The 19,979-nt window shown below is 58.0% G+C and overlaps 1 protein-coding gene across 1 annotated transcript; it reads left to right on the forward strand.

The window, feature by feature from the left end:
• Positions 1–7,549: 7,549 nt before the first annotated feature.
• On the forward strand, positions 7,550–14,777 carry TNNI1 (troponin I1, slow skeletal type). Its single transcript, XM_068173263.1, is given in 9 exon segments — positions 7,550–7,831; positions 7,833–7,932; positions 10,335–10,375; positions 11,187–11,228; positions 11,745–11,876; positions 11,961–12,050; positions 12,518–12,694; positions 14,000–14,110; positions 14,401–14,777. Coding segments are annotated over 8 exon segments (759 nt in total). The 5' UTR covers positions 7,550–7,762; the 3' UTR covers positions 14,108–14,110; positions 14,401–14,777.
• Positions 14,778–19,979: the final 5,202 nt, after the last annotated feature.

Below are 19,979 nucleotides of genomic sequence, written 5' to 3' on the forward strand. Positions count from 1 at the left end.
TCCCTGGTGTTGCTTTGATTTGTGGGACCCCGCAGGGCATGGGAGAGCACAAATCCTGCACAGAGCTTTGCCAGTCATGACCCCTAAACCGGCATCCCCTAGGCTCCTTGATCACCAGTCCCGCTGCGCCGTGTCCCCAGGGATTCCCACGGTGGTTTGCGTGCCGGTGACGCGGGAGCAGCGCTGTGGCTCTGCAGAGGGAGGGATGGCCCTGCCCCGACAGGCAGCGCAGACAGCAGCGCCTGGAGCCAGCAGCGCGCTCCGCCAGCCGGAGCCGGAGCCTGAGCCCAGCCCGGGGCCGGAGGCGCTGCGGATCCTGCTGGAGATTTCCCGGCCGCGTGGGAATCACGGAGTGCGGTGTCCTTACGTCCCGGGCTGCGGCAACCTGTACCCCAGCCTGTACCCCATTCTGTACCCCAGCCTGTACCCCAGCCTGCACCCCCCATTCTGTACCCCAGCCTGCACCCCAGCCTGTACCCCAGCCTGCACCCCAGCCTGTACCCCACCCTACACCCCAGCCTGCACCCCATTCTGTATCCCAGCCTGCACCCCAGCCTGTACCCCACCCTACACCCCAGCCTGCAACCCATTCTGTACCCCAGCCTGCACCCCAGCCTGTACCCCACCCTACACCCCAGCCTGCACCCCATTCTGTACCCCAGCCTGCACCCCATTCTGTACCCCACCCTGCACCCCAGCCTGCACCCCAGCCTGCAACCCATTCTGCACCCCAGCCTGCACTCCATTCTGTACCCCACCCTGCACCCCAGCCTGCACTCCATTCTGTACCCCAGCCTGCACCCCAGCCTGCATCCCAGCCTGCACCCCCCATTCTGTACCCCACCCTGCACCCCAGCCTGCACCCACGGGCCCGCGGGGTCCCGTCCCCATGCCGGGGCAGCAGCGGGTGGTTCTGGGGACGGTGGCACGGCCGGAGCCTGCTCGCTGTGCAGGGCCAGGCTCGTGCTGGCTCTGCAGGAACAGGCACGGGGGGTTCCACGCAGCGAAGCCTCCTTGGCCAGCCGGTCCTCAGAGCTGCATTCACCGGGACCTCCCCAGCTGGGGGTGCAGAGGAGGTGGGGCCAGGCCGGGGGTGCAGATGGAGCCGGACCCAAACGCTGCACAGACGGAGCTCTGCACCATCCCAGGGTCATGACAGGGACACGGGGGGCTCCAGGGATGGTGGGACCCTCCACAGGACACGTTTCAGGTGTGGTGCCCTGTGTTTACAAGCCCCAGACCAGGTCCCTGCACACGTGTCAGGAGGGAATGGGGTGGTCAGGAAGGCGCTGGTGCTTACACAGCATTTCCAGGGCAAGTATCACTGTCCTGGGGTTTCCCCTAAATCCCAAGCTCCCAGAGTCAGGGGATTCAGTGAGGCTCAATCAAAGCCGTGTGAGCATCCCAAGCCTGTGCCGTGGTGGGTGCCAGGGTGGGGAGCACCCAGTGCCAGGGGGTTCCCAAAGTTACCCATTTTATTCAGTGTGACTCCTTTTTTTCATTTTTTCTGCCTTCTTGCCCCCTGTAAATAGATATTTTCTGTTTTCCAACTGTCAACAACGAACTGTCAGAGAAAATGATCAAGGAGGGTGTGTAAGCACTAGCCCTGGCCATGGTACATCCCTGGGCACTCATGATGAGGCAGCAGAGAGGACACGGTACCCCAGAGCTGGGGAGAAATTCAGGCAGTCAATGGAGGGAGAGGACAGTAAGAGAACACAAATCCTTGTGTCAGCATTTCAGGCCCAGGCATGGGGAAAGTTCAGCTTTTCCATCTTCATCCCCAGCCCTTCATCCAGACCAACACACATCCAGGCTCCCTGCCTGGACCCCATATCCCCCAGGGACTTTAGAGCTCCCCAAGCCACCGGGTTTGGGAATTTCTTTTGAGCAGACACCCACACCTGCCCCTCCCTCAGTGGGTGGATTCCCAGGCTGACCCTGGAGCAGGGGCTGGGGTCAGAGCCCAGCCAGCAGCGTGGGGGTGGAAGGTGTGTTGGCTTCATCTCCCCTGGGAGGGCTGAATGTCTCTGCAGAGGAAAAGTCACCCCGAGACTGATAAACAAATAAACAGCCCAGGAACCCGGCCAGGGAGTGGAATAGGGGCAGGGCCAGAGGCTGGAGCATCCCCCAGTGCCAGGGACATGGTGCCAGCACACTCCCAGGCAGCCTGGAAAGCAGGAGAGGACCCACAAGAAGCGTTTCCAATGCTCCCAGAGGTGAGGAAACTGAGGCACAACAGAGGGATGCAGGGTGGCTTTGTGGCCCCTCAGCCCCTCCAGCACATGGGCTCCTGTGGTGAGGAGGGGCTGGCCAGACCCCTCGGGCCTCCGGGGAGAGCCCCAGAGAGGAGAGAGGTGCCCCGGAGCACCCCGAGTTCAAAGGCAGGAGCCTGAAAATCTGGCTCTGCTGCTCCCAGCCCGCGGTGCCTCTGTTGCAGCATCCCTCCCCACACTTCCTGAGGGTGCTGAGGCTGCTCTGGGGGGGCTGCCCTGTGCCCCCCACCCTGGGCAGGGGCTCTGCCAGCACCCGCAGAGACTGGCACCCTCCCTGCAGCACCACGAGGGTGCAGTGGGTGCACAGGACAGGAGTTTTTTCCACCTGATGACATCCCAGGTCTGGCTTTGGCATCAGTTTGGGGCTGGCTGGACAGGATGCCCCAGGGAGGGCAGTGGGGTCACAGTGCTGAGACAGGGAGGTGCAGCCTGATGGTGCCAATGCTTTTGTCACATGGGACCTCCTCCATCACCAGGTGCCCCGTGGAGAGCCTGGCACTGCCCTGCTTCTCCTGGGATCGTCTCTGAGCTTGTGGGTGGTTCCTCTTTAGATAAAAATGAAAAAAAAAAAAATCCCAGCTGTAGCAAGTAGTATTCTGCTTTTTGGCTTTAGGTCAACTGTTCAACTTCTTCCAGATGTTCCTAAAATGATTTCATTGTTGGCCATCCTTAATTACAATTCCTAAATCACTGGATTTTGGTTTGGGACACGCCACCTGCCCAGAGCTCTTCTATGTCTGTATGTCCATGCTGCAGGGAGCAGAGGCTGGGATGTCCCCAGCACTGCTGTGGGGAGCTTGGCCTTCTCCACTGAATCCTCCTGCACTGGAGTGTAGGAAGAAATAACTGTCCTTGTTCCACAGATCCTGGGGTGCTGAGGGGGTCGGGGCAGGGATTGCAGGGATTACACATTAATTCCCCAGCCACAGGGTCCTGCTGCACTCTTGGGCTCGGTGTCCCAGGGGGTTCAGAACTGTGACTGTGACATTCCCCAGCAGTAGAGCTGAGGTTGTGGGAGCCCAGGAAAGGCAGGGAGAAACAAAACGAGGGCCCAGGCATTGCTGGAGCTGCAGGGGGAACAACCAGCACATGCCAGCACCCATCTGTCTCCCACTGTCCCCAAGCAGGAGCCACTGAGTGGCTCTGGGGTGGGGGTGGCCCAGCCCAGCCCAAAGTGGGTACTGAGATGTGTCTCAGAGACATGTAAAAATTTGAAAATACCCTGAAAATGTCCAAGAACTCTCTCAGGGTCCCTGCCTGGGCCAGAAATTTTGGATTATTTGGAATAGTCTTTTTTTGCTTATGTAGAATATTTTGCCTTAGGCTGGAAACCAGCCTGGACTTTGTGATACTCAAACTGATGTTGCTGCTGAGCCATGGCTGCCCCTGGCACAGAACAGCTCAAATCCCCCTCCTGGTGAGAAGAGCCCACAGGATCAGCACTGGGAAGGTTTCATGTGTCATTGGCAAAGCCATTGAAAGCTTAAAGTTTTCAGCAGGTGGCTCCATTTCAATGATGTCTTTCCACTATCCCAAAGCAGGGAATTCCTCCTTATTTAACAAAGCCTTTTCCATGTGCCAGAGGCACAAGGCAGGAGCCTGTGCTGTTCCTAAAGGGCCCCTTGGCTTCTGGGGACCCTTCCTCAACTTGGCACCTTCTGCAAACATTTCAGGCCTCCCCAAAGTATTCAAGCAGAGAAAAACAAACTGGCCATGACACTTCTAGAAGTGGGAGGTGTTTCTTGCATTTTTGGATAACTGTCCTGCTTTGGCATCCAGCCCCAGAGCTGCTTCCAATGGATTTGCTCTCTGTAGTGGGGAGGGCGAGTCCCATGCCCACGGAAGGAGGGGCTGGCACGGGCACCCTCCTGAGCTGCACCAGGCCCAAGGGGGTCCCTGGAGTTTGGGGTTCCCAGAATGGGGCTGTGGCTGCAGGAGCAGGACATGGAGCAGCACATCCCAGAGGGATGAGAAGCCTCTGCCCCGCCAGGCAGTGGGAAATGGGGGTGCCCTGGTGGGGCTGATGCAATGGGGTGAAGATCAGTGAGGCAGATGAGCGGGGAGAGGTCTCTCAGCCCCTGGGGAATATTTGGGGTCTGGCCTGGGGCTGTGCTGATTATCCCAGGCCGGGCTGTGGTAATTACCCAAATTCTGGCCCCCTTTCCATCTCAGGGCATCCCTCAGGTTTGGCGGGACTTGTTCACAGATGCAGCAGGGTGAGGAAATTCGCCCCAGGGCTGCAGAAGCCATCGGCTCTTAGAGAAGCACCCCAGGAGCTTCCACTGCACTGCCACCAATCCACAGAGCAGGTGGGACTGGCTGGGTTCCTCTGGCAGCTCGGGAGGGGTGAGAACTGCTGGATGGTCTGCAGGAGAAACACCACGGGGGACCATTCCTCAGGACAAGTCCCATGGCCCTTCACCACTTCACTGCCACCTGACCCTGCAGCCTTGCAATCACCTGGCTGAAGGGGTGACCTCGCTGTCCCCTGGTCCCTGAGCTGTCCCACAGAAGGAAAACCTTCTCCCACACCGTGGTGAGTCTGTGGGGCATCATCTGTCCCAGTCCAGTGACAAGCCTGGTGCAGCTGGGGGTCTCCTGTCACCCCCCAGTCTGGACTCTGAGCGTGGCAGTGAGGATGAGTCCCAAAGGACACCAGAGGCTCAGTCCCAAAGGACACCAGAGGCTCAGCTGTCATTTCTCAGTCTGTCCTGGATGCTCTGGGAGCTGCTGGCTTTGTGAATTCCATTGGGGTTGATGGAACGAGGATGGTGGTTGGGAGAGGGCGAGGACGGCATGGGTGGGAGGGTTCTAGAGGAGGGGAAGAGATCTCTCCAGCATTGCTTCAAGTCCATTTCTTCAGGGAGATTGGCTTCATGTGGGGCAGCTGAACTGCTCACAGGAGTCAGGTACCTTTGCATTTGGAGTCCTAAGACCTTGAGGAGCCAGGGACCATTGGGCAGCTCTGGCAGCCCCTGCCATGGGTGTGGGGCTGATGCACCAACACCCTCCAGGGACTTGGAAGGTCCAGAGGGGGAAATGCCCCATCCCTCTAAACACATGCCAGAAGGTCCACTTGTAAGAGACTAAACACAGGTGACCTGTAGATCCCAGGGACATTCAGGGACAAGCAGCTATCCCTGGGGACCTGCTCCTGGCTGGGTCTGACCTCCCCATACAGCTCTCTGGGAATTTTCTGTTGGCATCCATCCCTTTGGTGGCAGCCCATGGGGAACACTTCCCTTCAACCAGTGGCTCCCAGTAACGGGGGTATTTGATTTGTAGCAGCAGCAGCACATGGACAAATCACAGAATCATGGAATAGTCTGAATTGGAAGGGACCCACAAGGATCATTGAGTCCAACTCTAAAGTGAATGGGGATCAAACCCATGACCTGGGTGTTATCAGCATCCAGCTCTGACCAACGGAGCCAATCCCAGATATATTTTCATTATTTTGCTCTGAATTTGCCCTCAGCACTGCTCTACCCTGTAGATTTCCAGCCTGATCCTTCCCACCCCCACCAGCTCAGAGCGGTGCCCAAGGCCCAGGTGGCACCTGATAAAACAACCCCTCACCTGGAGGCAGCTCCCTGTGGTCTGTGAGCCAGGGATGGGATGGGGACTCAGAACGTCCCCTCTGTGTCAGCTGGGGAGGAGGGATGGGACATCTTGGTCCCCTGCCAGTCCCTCTGTGCAGCCCCCATGGCAGAGCTGGGGCTTTGAAGCCCATGGAAAAAACCCAAATATAGGGGTCCCATTGCCCCACCCCTCTCCTGCCCTTTCCTCCTCCTCACTCCGGGTCCCAGCAGAGGATGAAACCTGAGACTGGAGCAGATGGCATCCGAAGCAGCCCCCGCCCCATCCCCGGAGCTGCGGGAATGCAGCGCCGTTGTCACAGGCTAATTTTGGCTCCTCTGTGCTCTGAAAACAATTCCAAGGCATCCGGGAGGAAAGATGCTGGAGGCCTGGCCCCGAGGGGGCTTTTCCTTATAAAGGTCTGACGGGGCTGCTTAAAGCCTCCTCCTCCTGCTCGGAGGGGACAGCAGATCCTCTGCGCTGGCGTTTGGAGCCAGGGAAGGGTCCCTGCTGGGGTCCCGGCGGTGGGCTGGATGCAGGGGGGCTTCTCCCCTGCCCGCTGGGACTTGTTGGTGCAATTCACACGAGGATGCCACTGCCACTGCCATTGCTACTGTCACTGATCTCCCAGCAGCTCCTGCTGGTGTCCAGGCAGGGGGAAGGACTGGGGAGGCTCTGCAGGGTGGGGGCTGTCTGTGCTCCCCACCATGGGAGCTGCCCCACTCCTGCAGCTCTGTCCCTCTCCTGGCCATAAAAGCCCCAGGATTAACATGCCACGCATTGTCCCTGCTGGGCCCCACGTTGGGAATTGTTTGCTCCTAAATTTGTCCCTAAAAATATCCCGGGGAACAGGTGTTGCCTGCCCTGCAGTCCTTGTCATGCAAAGGGACACTGGGCAAGGGGCTTTGTGGGGAGCAGTGGGGACAGACAGCAGCTTTTTCACTGCTTTTCACGGGGAAAACCTCAGGGCCTGTGAGGGCTGGGAGTTGCTTGAGCATGCCAAGCTGCAGTGCTGTGCGGGGGGAGTGGGGCTGATCCTTCTCCATAGAGAGGGGACTGTGTCCTCCCTGGTCCCCACCCTGCCTGGCCTGAGGTGTGACCCCACATTTGCACCATCACCCCTCAGCAGTGCAGCCTGGCCTGCTGAGGTTCCCTGTCCTGCTCTGGTGGCTGCCAGGAGGCCCCTTGGCCAGCACTGTCCTGTGTGTGCCCCACCGTGCAGGGCTCAGCATGGCAGCAGCTCCCAGGCTGTTCACACCCCCTCCCCTGCCTTTTCCAGCATCTCTGGAGCTGTCACAGCAGACAGACACAAGGCAGAGGTGCCAGGAGGATCCAGCCCATCCCCACAGCATCACCAGCTCTGGTCAGCCTGAGCCTGTCTGTGTGTCCCCAACAACCCCATGTGAGCAGGTGCTGTCCGAGCTGGGGGCATTCCAGTGCCCAAAGGGGCTCCAAGAGAGCTGGGGAGGGACTGGACAAGAGCCTGGGGGGACAGGACAAGGGGAATGGCTTCCCATTGCCAGAGGGCAGGGTTAGATGGGATAGTGGGGAGAAATCCTTCCCTGTGAAAGTGGTGAGGCGCTGGCACAGGGTGCCCAGGATGCACAGGACTGCCCCATCCCTGGAAGTGTCCAAGGCCAGGCTGGACAGGGCATGGAGCAGCCTGGGATAGTGGAAAGTGTCCCTGCCATGGCAGGGCTGGAACTGGATGATTTTTAGGTCTCTTCCCACCCAAACCAGCCTGGGATGATTCGCATGCAAACAGCCCTGGAATTCTCTGAACCAAAGGGGGGTTGTGGGTGCCCTGGGACACAAGTGCACACACGGGTGACCTGTGTGTGTCCCTGTGTTCCAGGCAGGGCCCCAGGTGTGAGCAGCAGTCCCAGCACTCCCGGGGCTTGCAGCAGATGCCTGCAGAGGAGGGGATTTGTGCTATTTTTACCGACCACTTGCAGGCAGGGCTGGGATTCAATACCCCCGCTCAGCCCCAGCCCCGGCAGAGCGCGGCTGTCCCCAGGCCAGGCGTCACCTCCCTCCTGCACAGCCAGGTAAGGCACTGCCACTGCCACTGCCCCTGTCCCCCTGTGGGTGTGCCGGTGCTGAGATGGGCACGAGACCCCCAGCACTCGCACGTGACAGAGGGGAACCCCCAGCACGAGAATCTGCCTGAATTTCTCCCCCTCTCTGAGGTGGATCAGACATTTCCTCTGCTCTTGGAGAGAGGATTGGTGAGGCTGCAACTGCAATGAGGAAAAAGACTTGAGCTGGAATTTGCCTGTTTTTTTCCCAAACCATGGCAAACAGGACTGTTTGGGGAGCACTGCCCCAGTGTTCCAGCCTGGCTCACTGGTGGGAGGTTCGGGGTGGGAACAGAGTGTGGAGTCCTGGTAGCTGGGAGAGTGCTTGTGGTTTGTCTCCAGCCTCCTGGGATGGGAGTGGATGTCGGGATTGACCGTGTTTGGGTCTATGGGATTATTTCTTTAAGGATTTCCATGATCCAGTGGTTCAATAAGCTTTATTAGCTTTTCACAGCTGGGACAGTGCAAATAGTGCAGAATTAGCTTGCCCAGATCCTGTCGTCCCCATCAGGGCGTGAAGTCTCTCATGGATGCTCCAGATCCAGCTGGAGTCCAAAAGTCCTGGCACTGGGGATTGCTGGGGATGTCTCACTGGCACAGCTGAGTCCCTGCAATTGTTTGGGAAACCAATTTAGGACCCGAAAATGTGACTGACCTTGGCAGAGGTCGTGAGCTCGAGGTGTGGTGTGGATCTCACCCCAAGGAATGCTGGGCTCTGCTCCAGCAGGGAACAATGGAAACGCTGAGAGGCTGCTCCCAACCCTCTCAGCTCCAGGGAAAGAAAGGCTCCTCTGCCACCCCCGAAATAAACTTGGGGGCAGCAGCTGGGACCCAGCCTGTTCAAGGCATCAGTGCTGCCTGGGATGCTTGTCACAGCACCAAAAACCTCTACAAAGGCAGGAAACAGAATCTGTCTGATGTGGTTTGAGGACAAAGAAATTCATGTTCTTGGGATTTTGCCTTGTAAATCCAGGGATCTGGATTGTGGGGCTCTGGGGAAGATGATTCCTGCTGGGATTTTATTACATTCCCCCCCCCCCCCATCCCCTAAACTTCATTTATTCAGGACATTTTTCTGGCTGAGCTGTGCGGGCATGGGGAGGGAACAGGGACAAGGAGACAGAGCCAGGAAGTGCCCTGAGATTTGCTTGGCACAGGCTCCACACAAACCTGTGGGCAGCTGTTTGAGACCAGCTTTTCATTTCCCCCAGCATGAATCCTTAGGGTCTAAAACAGTTTCCAAATATTGGGGGAGGCAAAAGGATCAAGGCAAAAAATCCCAACTTGTCCATTTCACTCCCAAAGAAAAGGACTAAACCCACACCTGGAAAATGCTGTTTAAGGAAAAAAAATTAAAAGGGATTGCTATTTCCCCCCACATTTTTCTGCTGCTTGGGCTCACAGGGTGCCCCAGCTGCTCAGCACAGGAAGGGACAGCGATGTCAGAGCAGGGCCAGGGGAGCAGCGTGGGCTGGAGCAGCTGCCTGGGCTTGGGATCACCAGGCAAATGTAAAATAGGCAACCCTGAGTGTTTCACCTGGAATGTGACTGCTGAAGGAACCTGCTCAGCTGTGGGCTCTTAGAGAATCCCAGAATGGTTTGGGTTGGGAGGGACTTTAAAGACCATCCAGTGCCTCCCCTGCCATGGCAGGGACACCTTCCACTAGCCCAGGTTGCTCCAAGCCCAGTCCAGTCTGGCCTTGGACACTTCCAGGGATGGGGCAGCCACAGCTTCTCTGGCCAACCTGGGCCAGGGTCTCGCAGCCAAGAATTCCTTCCCAACATCCCACCTAACCCTGCTCTCCATTCCTCTTGTCCTGTCCCAGAGCTCCTCTCCAGCTCTCCTGGAGCCCCTTTAGGCACTGGAAGGGGCTCTCAGGTGTCCCCAGATCCTTCTTTTCTCCAGACTGGGCACCCCCAGCCCTCTCAGCCCGGTTCCCGAGCAGAGTTGTTGCCCTTTGCTCCGTGCCCGGATGGGTTTTGGCTCTCCCATCCCTGCCGTTGCCCACGGGAGCTGCAGGCCAGGACTCCCTGAGCCCTCACAGTGGGGGAGCCCCCGAGGCACCCCCATTTCTCCTGCCATTTCCAGCCTCCATCCCTTGCCCCGGGCTGGGGCGGGCGCCGCAGCCGGCGGGGGAACAGCTGGGAGCTTGGGAACAGCCCCGAGGAGCCCGAGCCCGAGCCCTGCAGGGCCGGCTGGCGGCACGCTGCAGCTCGCCCGAGATGCGGGCAGGTTTTCCCGGAGCCCGGCGGCTCGTCCCGTGTTCCACCGGGGATGGAGGCTGCGAGCCGCTTCCCTCCGCCGACAGCGCGGGGCAGCACCGCACCTCGGCATCGCTCCCTCGCCGCCTTGTGCCTCTGGGTGCATTGGGGATTCGCACCTTTGTTCCAGCCGCTTTCCCCTCTTTGGCAGGGATCCGCACACGCCGCGATGCCAGAGCCGTGAGTAGCTGCGGTCCCCTCGGATCCCATGAGCTGCGCTTGTCCCTTTGGGGAGGATCGGCTGGGAGACCCTGCCCTGCCCCAGACCTCCGTGCCACTCCCCTTGCAAAAGCTGTCTTTAAATGCCAATTGTTTGCCCTTTCAGTCTCCCAGTTCAAACGCCGGGGCTTTCCTGGACCCCAAAATGCAGATTTGAAGGGGGGCAGCACCTCTGGATTTGCCGTGAGGTTCTCTGTAGCACATTGCACAAATACAACACATTCCGCGGTGGGCAGAGAAGGGAGGCACTCCCTGTAAAGCTTTCCTGGAGCAACGACCTGGGGATGTCCCAACCCTGTGAGCCTGAGCAGGATCCAAGCATCCCGACCCAGCTGAAGTGGGAGTGGGGGAATGAGGGTGTCTGAACCACAGGGACTGAGCTGGGGTTGGCACGATGGGCACAGTGCCAGCTCACCTGTCACACCTGAGTGACATTTTGGCTTTCTTAGCTGTGGCCCCCTCCCACTGCATTTCCAGAGGGCACCTTCACCTCAGACCTGGTTCACGTGCTGATGGCAGCTGTGAGATACAGAAATAAGGAACCAACTGCAACCCCACGAGATGCATTCCTTGACTGTCCCCTCTTTTTTACTCTCATTCCTTGATGCCCTGTTCTCTTCTCTTGTTTTTTTTTTTTTTTGCTCCTCCCTGGCTGCTCCCCTGCCTGCAGGGAGGTAAGTGCCTTTCCCTTTGGGAGAGACCCTAGTGCTGCTCTGCGTTTGCTGTGCGTTTGTTTTCAAAGGGTGTTTTCCTTCCCTCCCCTTTCCCCTAGAGAAAATCCAAGATCACAGCCTCACGCAAACTCTTGTTGAAGGTGAGTCCCGAGGGCTGGAAACTCCCTGGGGTTTGTCTTGCTGGGAGAAAGGAGCCGGGTTGCAGCGTGTGGTCGGTGGGACAGGGATGAGGAAAGCTCAAGGATGGGCTGTGGGTAGCAGCTCCCACCCCACCTTTCTCTTCTCACTCATGTGGGATTTGCGGTCCAAACAAACCTCCCCTTCACTGAGGTGGGGAGAGACCCCCACACCTTCAGCTCTGAAGCCTCAGCCCATTTGTGCTGCAGAACAAGCCTGGGAGCTCCCTGGGCTCTGGCTTGGGATAAACATTCCCTGCCCCAGCAGAGCCAACGTCAGCCCCCAGCGGGACCGGGGCCCACAGCCCCGTGCCCGCCCCGCCTGCCCCAGCCAGCCGTGGGGAGGCTTTGATGTGCGCTTGGGGACAGCAGGGAGGGGGTGGCACACGAGACTGCCCCATCCCAGAGACTGTTTGTGAGAGGCTCAGGGGAAACAGGGGCCTATTCAATTCCCACTTCTGCATTTCCTTGTGCTCACAGAGTTTGATGCTGGCCAAAGCCAAGGAGGAGTGGGATCAGGAGATTGTGGACAAGCAGGCAGAGAAGGAGAGGTACCTGTCCGAGCGGGTCACTCCACTGCACACCAGCGGGCTCTCCTTGAGCCAGCTCCAGGTATTCCTCAGGCCAGGGGTGGAGTGAGCTCCTTGGGAGCATGAGGGGCCTCGCTCACCGCTCTCCTGTTTTCTTGGCCGCCAGGACCTGTGCAGGGAGCTGCATGAGAAGGTGGAAATTGTGGATGAGGAGAGATACGACATTGAAGCGAAATGCAACCATAACACCCGGGAGGTAGGAGGGAGGACAGGCTGGTTCCTTCTGGAAACTCCCTCCCAGTGGCAGCTCTGGCCTGAATGGGGATGTGTCATGGACCAGGCTGAGCTGGGATGTGGGACAGGCACCAGGGTTTTCTCAGGGCTGGTGTTTGCTCTGCAAGGCACCACTCAGAGCAAGGCTCATCCCTGCCCAAGGGAATCCCAACTGTCCTCGGGGTCCACAGAGAGGTTCCTTACTCTCCTGGTCACCCCTGTGGGTCTGAGAGCTTCTTGTGGTACAGCTGCTGCCTGAGCAGGCTGGGCCCAGCCCATGGCCCAGCTCTGAGCCTGGGTGGGCAGAGCCTTGGTGGGGGTGGTCCTGCAGGAGAAGTGCAGATCCCTCTGGGGCTCGGTGCTGGCAGAGCCTACTGCTTCCCACAGGGGCTCTTTGTGCAGGCAGCCAAGCAGTGACCTCCCACTCCTGCTCCTCCCCTGCCCCTGCAGATTAAAGATCTGAAAATCAAAGTTCTTGATCTCCGAGGGAAGTTCAAGCGCCCTCCCTTGCGCCGGGTTCGTGTCTCGGCCGATGCCATGCTCAGGGCTCTGCTGGGCTCCAAGCACAAGGTGTCCATGGATCTCAGGGCCAACCTGAAGTCTGTCAAGAAGGAGGACACGGAGAAGGTGGGTGACTCCTCTGGAGGCTGGAGATGGACAGACTTCCTAGGGGTGCTCTTGCCCTTCTCCAGGGCACCCTGTGTTCACCCTTGTCAGCCTTGGAAAGAGCCTTGTGAGGCCATTCCTGTTCTGGGATCTTGTGGGACCACGTAGGACCAGTCTGGCTGGGCCAGGCAACTGGTGGACGTGTGAGATTCAGGGCTGTGTCCGTGGTGCTCTTCCCTCCCAGAGTGCGTGGGGGTCTCTCAGCTGGGCCCCCTCGGCACCGTGGCTGAGCTGCACATGCAGGGTCTGATCTTTGATCTTGTAGGGAACCACGAGAGCTCCTGTTAGGCACAATCACACCCAGAAATCTCCCGGGGGACTCCCGGACCCAGATTAGATTAAACAGAGCAGCCCAGCACTTGGCCTGAGATAAATGACCCAGTTCCCACCAGCTTGGCAGGTGTGAGAAGGGAAAGTCTCAATGCCAGCAATGCCCAAACCTGCCTGGGCTGTGCAGGTGCCCCAGCACCAGCAGCTGTGCCTCATCCCCAGGCACAGCTGGGAATCCCCTCTCCCCAGAGGGGTTTCACTAGCTCGTTCCAGCTCAGCAGATTGAATGAGAATTGGATGAGCAGAACTGGATGAGAATCTCAATTTTCAGCTGTTTTTCCTTTGTCCCCCCCATTGTGGTATAGCACTTTTCCAGCCCTTTGGACAGAAAACTGTGCTTACAGCCCTGAGCACCAGCTGGAGAACAGATCTGGCTTTGTTGTAGATGTGGTGAGATGGTGTTGGGGCACAGCTTGTAATCTACGAATGCTGGGGGGTGGCAGAGCAGACACCTGGGCTCCCAGAGCTGCTGTCACCTGCCCAGAGCTGCTGTCACCTGCCCTTTTGCTCTAGAAGTGCCAGGCTCCCACTGTCACACCAACAATCCCAGTCCCCAGCAAAGGCTCAGAGAAGGTGGAGGTGGGAGGGCAATGCAGGAAGTGTTTTTCCTTCACTAGAAACATTTGCCCCACTGTGCTGGTGTAAACCCAAAGTCCCACATGGTTTCTTCCTCCTAAAGAAATCCTTCTGGGATTATTCAGCCTTCTGGTGTATGAATGCAGGCTTTGAGGAGGGGGGTATCCACATGGATCCAGACCTCCCTGTGGAGATCAGGCCGCTGTTTGCCACCTCCCCAGGCAGCTCCTTGTGCAGGGACACATGACAGAGAGACAGGGACTTTGTGAGGGGGCAGCTGTCTCCCAGGTGAGGGCTCTGTGCAGGGGAGGGACGGGGCAGGGCTGCCAGACCCTCATCCCCAGCCCTGTCCCTCGGCAGGAACGCCCTGTGGAAGTGGGCGACTGGCGCAAGAACGTGGAAGCCATGTCGGGCATGGAGGGGAGGAAGAAGATGTTCGACGCTGCCAAGTCCCCCACGGGGCAGTGAGAGGTAGGGCCGGGTCCTGATCCCCCTGTGCTCCCTCAGCCTCCTGGGCTGTGCTTGGAGAGACGCAGAAATGTCCCCTCTCCCTACAGCAAAAGGCAACCCGTCCCCATGTCCCACCCCACACCTGGCTGGGGGTCTGTCCCACACCTCCCTGCCATGGCGTGCCTGCCAGCCCCTCTCCTCTTCTCCTGGGTGCTCCCCTTTGGGCGTGCTGCCTGTGCCACCCTCATCCCGTAGGCATTGCTGGCACCACCCTCAGCCAAAGCCGCCCCTCTGCTGTTTCTTTCCCACAGGAGCACTGGGAAGAAGACCGTCCCCATCCCTGCTGCCGGCCTGCCCTCGCTGCTCCCCTGCCCCTTCGTGCCCTTCCCTGAATTCCCACTGCGCTGAAACGCAAGGACAACGGTGTGGAAAGGAGACCTGAGCTTCTTCCTTGCAGCAGTGCGCTCAGCCCTGCTCCGGCACAGCGTCCCCCCTCCACCAGCCGCACAGGCCGTGCTGTCCCCAAGGGCCACTGGCACCCGCCCCCTCCCAGCCCTGCAGAGACGCCCCAGAGGCAGCAGCTGCTCCCCCCGTGCCCGGCTCAGCCGGGACGTGGCACCCCGAGACGTGGCACCCCGAGATGTCCCCGTGCAGCCAGACGTGCATTAAAGGACTGTCCTGGGCCGAGGCCGCGTGGACTCCTCTCTGGGGGAACTCTGCCCAGGGCCAGGGCCAGGTCACCCTGCAGTGTCCCCATGCTGGCACTCAGACACCACGCCCTGGGCTCACACAGGCTTCGGGCTCGTCCCTTCCAGCCCCAGGTTGCCCCTCATATGCCACCAGCTCTGCTGAGCCCCCCGGCCCCGTTCAGGGCCACCCCTGCTGGGCCTCAGGGGTGCAGCAGCTCCCCAGGCACCAGGCTGGGGGAATAGAGCTGCCTGTTCTCCATCCCCGCTTCTCCTCTGGGTTTGGAAAAGCCTTCAGAGCTCCAGACACCAGCTCCCCACCAGCTGCCCACCACAAGCACTGGAGCTGTGGCAATTGGGGCAGCCCCATTTCAAGGCTTAGTTCCAGAGATGAGCCCATATTTCAGGCCAAACATCCCGTGCTTCCCCCCAGCACAACCATTTCTGTGTCACAGCCCCCCAAACTGCAGCTGGTCAGTGAAAGCAGCTGGGAATGTGTCAGCTCATTCTGGAGCAGGGCTGGAGGGGTGAATTAGTGAGAATTCAAACTACTGGGGTCTCCTGGCTGGGGGCACTGCAGGAGATGCTCAGCCCACATGCAGAGCTTGCTCCTGGTAGTTACAGCAGTGCCTTGTCTGTGTTCCCAGGGTACCCAGAGGAATTGCAGCATCCACAGATTCAAGCCCACGCCACACCGGGGTGTGTTGCAGCACCCCCCATCCCTTTGGAGTGAGCAGAAAATGCCATAAACTGGGAGCAAAGGGCAGGTCCCAGACAGGGCTGGAAGGAAATGGCATCAAAAAAGAGTCCGGGCTCCAAGAGAGATCAGCCTTCCCAGGAAAGCACTGCATTCCCAAAGAAAGGGATGGCAAAGGATGGCCCCATGCAGATGGCTCCTGCAGGACTTCCCACAGCAGACTCATGGCTGGCAGTGGGAGTGAGGGAGAGGCATTGGGAGGTGGGTTTGGGTTTGTCTCCAGGACAGCTGAATTCCTCTGGCATCACATCCCTTCCTTTGGCCGATTCAGGGATCCTGAGCCAAGCTGCTCACTGTCCCTGGGCACAGAGGGTGATGGGGGACACTACTGGGGACACTTCTCTAGCCCAGCCACCAGCACTCAAGGCTGCCACAGCACCCTGCAGCTCCTTCATGGAGGATTCAAAACTCATCTGCAAACTCTTCCCCAAATCAGGAATGGATCAGAGGAGGCTGCCACTGGAAAATCTGCTCCTTTAGCTCAGTCTTTGGGATGCTCAGTCCTTGTTCTTCCAACTGACCCTTCCCCCCCACCTCAGCATCCTCCTGCAGGACTGGAGCAGTTGCATGGCACACAGAGCCTTTCTTGCCCATTTTTTGTCTTTTCAAGCTTAATTTGGCCAAGCAGCTGCAGCCTAGCAGGGTGCCAGGACTACTTCGTCCTCATCCCAGGCACCCAGGACAGGTTCCAGGCAGGCCCAGCCCTGGGAAGTGTCTCTGTCGTGGCCAACACCGGTGTCTCAGCTCCCAGGGTCGTGTGGTGAGACCCCAGGGTCTGCCATGGCCCAGCCTGCCCACCCTGGAGGCAGAAGGTTTTGGTTAGCAGCTCACCCCTCCAAGCTCAGGGCCCAGGTGGGAGCAGTGCCGAGGTCTGAGATCCTGGGATGTCTCCAGGAAGCCCCAGAGGGAACTCACACAGGTCCTGGCAGAGGAAGAAAGATGTGCAGGGAGAGTTAATAACTGTGACCCGACCAACTGGTAGAGCTGGAAAATGCAAGAGAGGTTTCATGGAAACAAAGCCTTCTTCAGGCCTGGAACAGAAGCAGAAAACGGCACAGCAGGGCCTGAATACAGTTCTCTGAGCTTAGCACAATTATGCTAATTTAGTAATTAAAAACAGGGGTGGAGTTTGCGGGGTTGGGGAGGGATGGAAGGGAGATGAAAGGCCATAGGGGTGCTGGCTGCTGTGCACCAGGCCCTGGTCAATGCTGGGCACTCTGGCTGTCCCTGTGTCTGTCCCCATGCCTGTGCCCAGCCTGTCCCTGTTGCTGTGCCCAGCCTGCCCCTGCCCACCCAAAACTGCTGCAGAGCCAAACTTAGGGGCTCCCCAAGGTGAATCTGCAGCCACAAAGGCAGCCAAGTGTGCTCAGCGAGGTCCCAGGGCCCATGTGCCTTTGTCATGGGCTACAGATGGCTTTGTACAAGAGGCCCCCTTGTGTTTTAGATTGAGTGGGGAGAGAAGAACCCACCCCCAAAACTTTTCCCTCTACAAGATTCCCTACTTTTTCAAGGTATAATGCTCTCCAGTCACTGGATCCCATTTTCATCCTTCTCTGGTGGAAAACCACACTGACTGCCATGGGAAAATAAAAAGTTCTACAGATTTCAGTTCTATGAGGAGCACAGAAAAAGTGGGGGGAAAAAAAAGCTCCTTTAGTGGGACTGAATCTCCAGGGGAAGACGGGACAGTCAGCTCTGAGCTCTCCTGGTTGGATCAGGGACTGATCCAAGTCTTCCTCTCCATCTCTGCTCTGGAGCTGCTGCTGTGGCCCTGGGCCAGCTGGATCCCAGGCTCCCCATGGCAAAGGGGAAGGCTGAGCCTTTCATGCAGGGATGCAGCTGGCTTCCCACAGCTCTGCAGTGCCATGGTGGTTTCCCCCCCAGGCGACAGCAACCTCTGTTTCTGCTCACTGAATTAGAAAGGAACCCTCCAGTACATTTTTACTGAAAATTCAGCCCAAATGGGGGAGTTCACAAGGCTGATCTCAGGGAGAGAGACTGATGCTGGAGGAGTCACTGGTGTCTCTTTCTAGAGGAACTGGAAGTCAGCCCTGTCTCCTCCAAAGAGGAGCAGAGCCCAGTCCCCACTGTCCTGCACTTTTCTCCACTGCAGCCTGGACTGAAAGAAATCAAAGCAAAGCACTAGAATCTTAAAATTACACAAATTTCAAATTAAATTGGACAGAAGGAAAGAAAAAATATAATCAAGATAGTATGGACTTCAGAAAACATCCCTCCTTGTTGGTTGTAACGTGGTCCCTTCCAAGTTACACGGGGGCTGTGTGACCTCCTTGCTGACCAGTCATGCTCAGAGACACCTGAACTGTGCCCAAATATTTCCCTGAATATTTGCAGCTCAGCTGGAGGCTGGTGCTGCAAAGGGAGGATGGGAGAAAGGTCAGTGGTGATGGGAAGGGAGTGAAGTTTATTCCACAGCCTCTGCAGGTGACTGCAGCATCTTGCCCTGCACAGGGCTGGCACAGGCTGCAGTCCCTGAGGTGAAGGTGAAACATCACCCGGGGACCCCTGTGGGCTCTGGGTGCAGGATCAGACCCTATGGCACAACCCCCTGTCACCCCTCCCTGCCTTGTCACGTCGTCCTGTGTGTCCCCTGTGGTAAAAGCCGGGAAGGAATTTTCCCCTCCTGGAGCCTCCCAGGCTCAGGTGCTGCAGCTCCAGGGAGGAGCAGGGTTCAGGGTGAGCAGGGCATATCCCTCTTGTCCAACTGCCCTTGCTGGGCCTGAGCCCTGCCCCTCACTGCTCACGGACTCCTCAGGAATCACAACCAATTTAGGGGTGCCCAGGGACAGGACAAGCAAGGAGCAATGGCCACAAACTCAAGCAAGAAGTTCAACCTCAACATGAGGAAGAACTTCATTCCTTGGAGGGTGCAGAGCCCTGGAACAGCTGCCCAAGGAGGGCCTGGAGTGTCCCTCTCTGGAGACAAGCCCACCTGGATATATCCCTGTGTCCCCTGCTCCAGGGGTTGGGTCCCCTGGGCAGGGGTTGGACTGGCTGATCCCCAGAGGTCCCTTCCAGCCCAGCCACCCTGGGGTTCTGTCACTCCCTGTGCTGTGAGGGAGCAGTTGTCACAGAGCTGCTGGTAGTGAGCCAGGCCTGTACTGTCCATCACCTCAGAAGTTTGCACTCATGTCACTTTTGGGGGATGTCCCTCGTTTGCCATCATTAGATCTGGAGTGTGACAGGGATGGCATCTGATGAGGGGGCCAATCTGCAGGGAATGGAATGGCAACCTGAAGGACAATGAGTCACCATGGTGGAATTTCTGAAGCAAGATTTTTTTTTTTTTTTTTTTTAATAAAAAGCTAAATTCTAAAGGAAAATAAGCCCTCTGGTAGCTGGTGCCAGGCCGTTCAGACAATAGATAATTCCTTTCCTAGGAATATTTCTGTTCCTAGAAAAGGCCGTGATTGGGCTTGGTTCAGTTTCTGAGCAAGCACCAATTCCAGACCCTTCTACAGAGCTCTCTCTGTACCATCACACATATCTCTCCAAAAGCTGAATACATTTTAGGGGGAAGGAGAGCCCTGGACACTCCCAGGGCCTGCAGAGCACCCTCCCAGGGATGGAAGGAGACCTCCAGCTCCTCCCAGAGCTTTTACAAGCTGGTGGGACCTCTGGGAGCTGTAGCACCACTGCAGCACTGGGATGGAGCTGAGCAAGAGTGAAAATCCCTTTTTCTGGCCATGGAGCCCCACATCCCAGCTCAGGAGGGAAGCCTGGGAAGAAAATGCTGCTCCACCATGGCAGAGCGGCAGGGGTGAGCCTCAGGAGATAGGGAGGAGCTGAGCCGTGGGTGAGGGACCAGCACAGCACAAGGGATGGAGGTGGAGGGTTCAGAGCTGGGCCCCAGGAAAAGCTGAGGAATGCCATAATTACAGCACAGTTGTGAAAACTGGGAGCTCTCCACCACCCTGTAGCCAAAGAAACAGGCTCTGCACTGTGATGAGACACAGGACACTGTTCCCAAGGGAAAAACCAGCCCTGTTGAAACTGGTCTAGCTCCTTAGAGGGTATTAATGAGCTCTGCTGATCACACCAGGGGAAGCTCTGGGCTCCTCCTCGGGTAGGTGCAGCTCCCCTGGGCAGAGCAGGGGAGAAGGGTTTGGCCCTGGAGCTTCTCTGCTCAGGGCACATCCTGCAGCTCTGCTCCCTGGGCCACAAGCACAGAGCCTTCCCCTCGGGGCTGTGGGTCTGGAACAGCAGATAGGACAGCCTGGAGAATGGAGCGGGTCTGGATAAACATCAGATCGGTTCTCTGGGCATCCCTTCCCTCACAGACTCATCTCTGCCTGATTTCATCACCCTCAGCTCTGAGGACCTGCAGCTTGGGCTGTGCTTTGAGGATGACCTCAGGGTGGCCTAAATAACTTTGTTAAGGGAAATCCGGTCTGACAAAGTGACTTGTTTGCTGAAGGCATCAATG

Source organism: Anomalospiza imberbis, chromosome 26 (assembly GCF_031753505.1).
Source record: "Anomalospiza imberbis isolate Cuckoo-Finch-1a 21T00152 chromosome 26, ASM3175350v1, whole genome shotgun sequence".
Taxonomy (NCBI): domain Eukaryota; kingdom Metazoa; phylum Chordata; class Aves; order Passeriformes; family Viduidae; genus Anomalospiza; species Anomalospiza imberbis.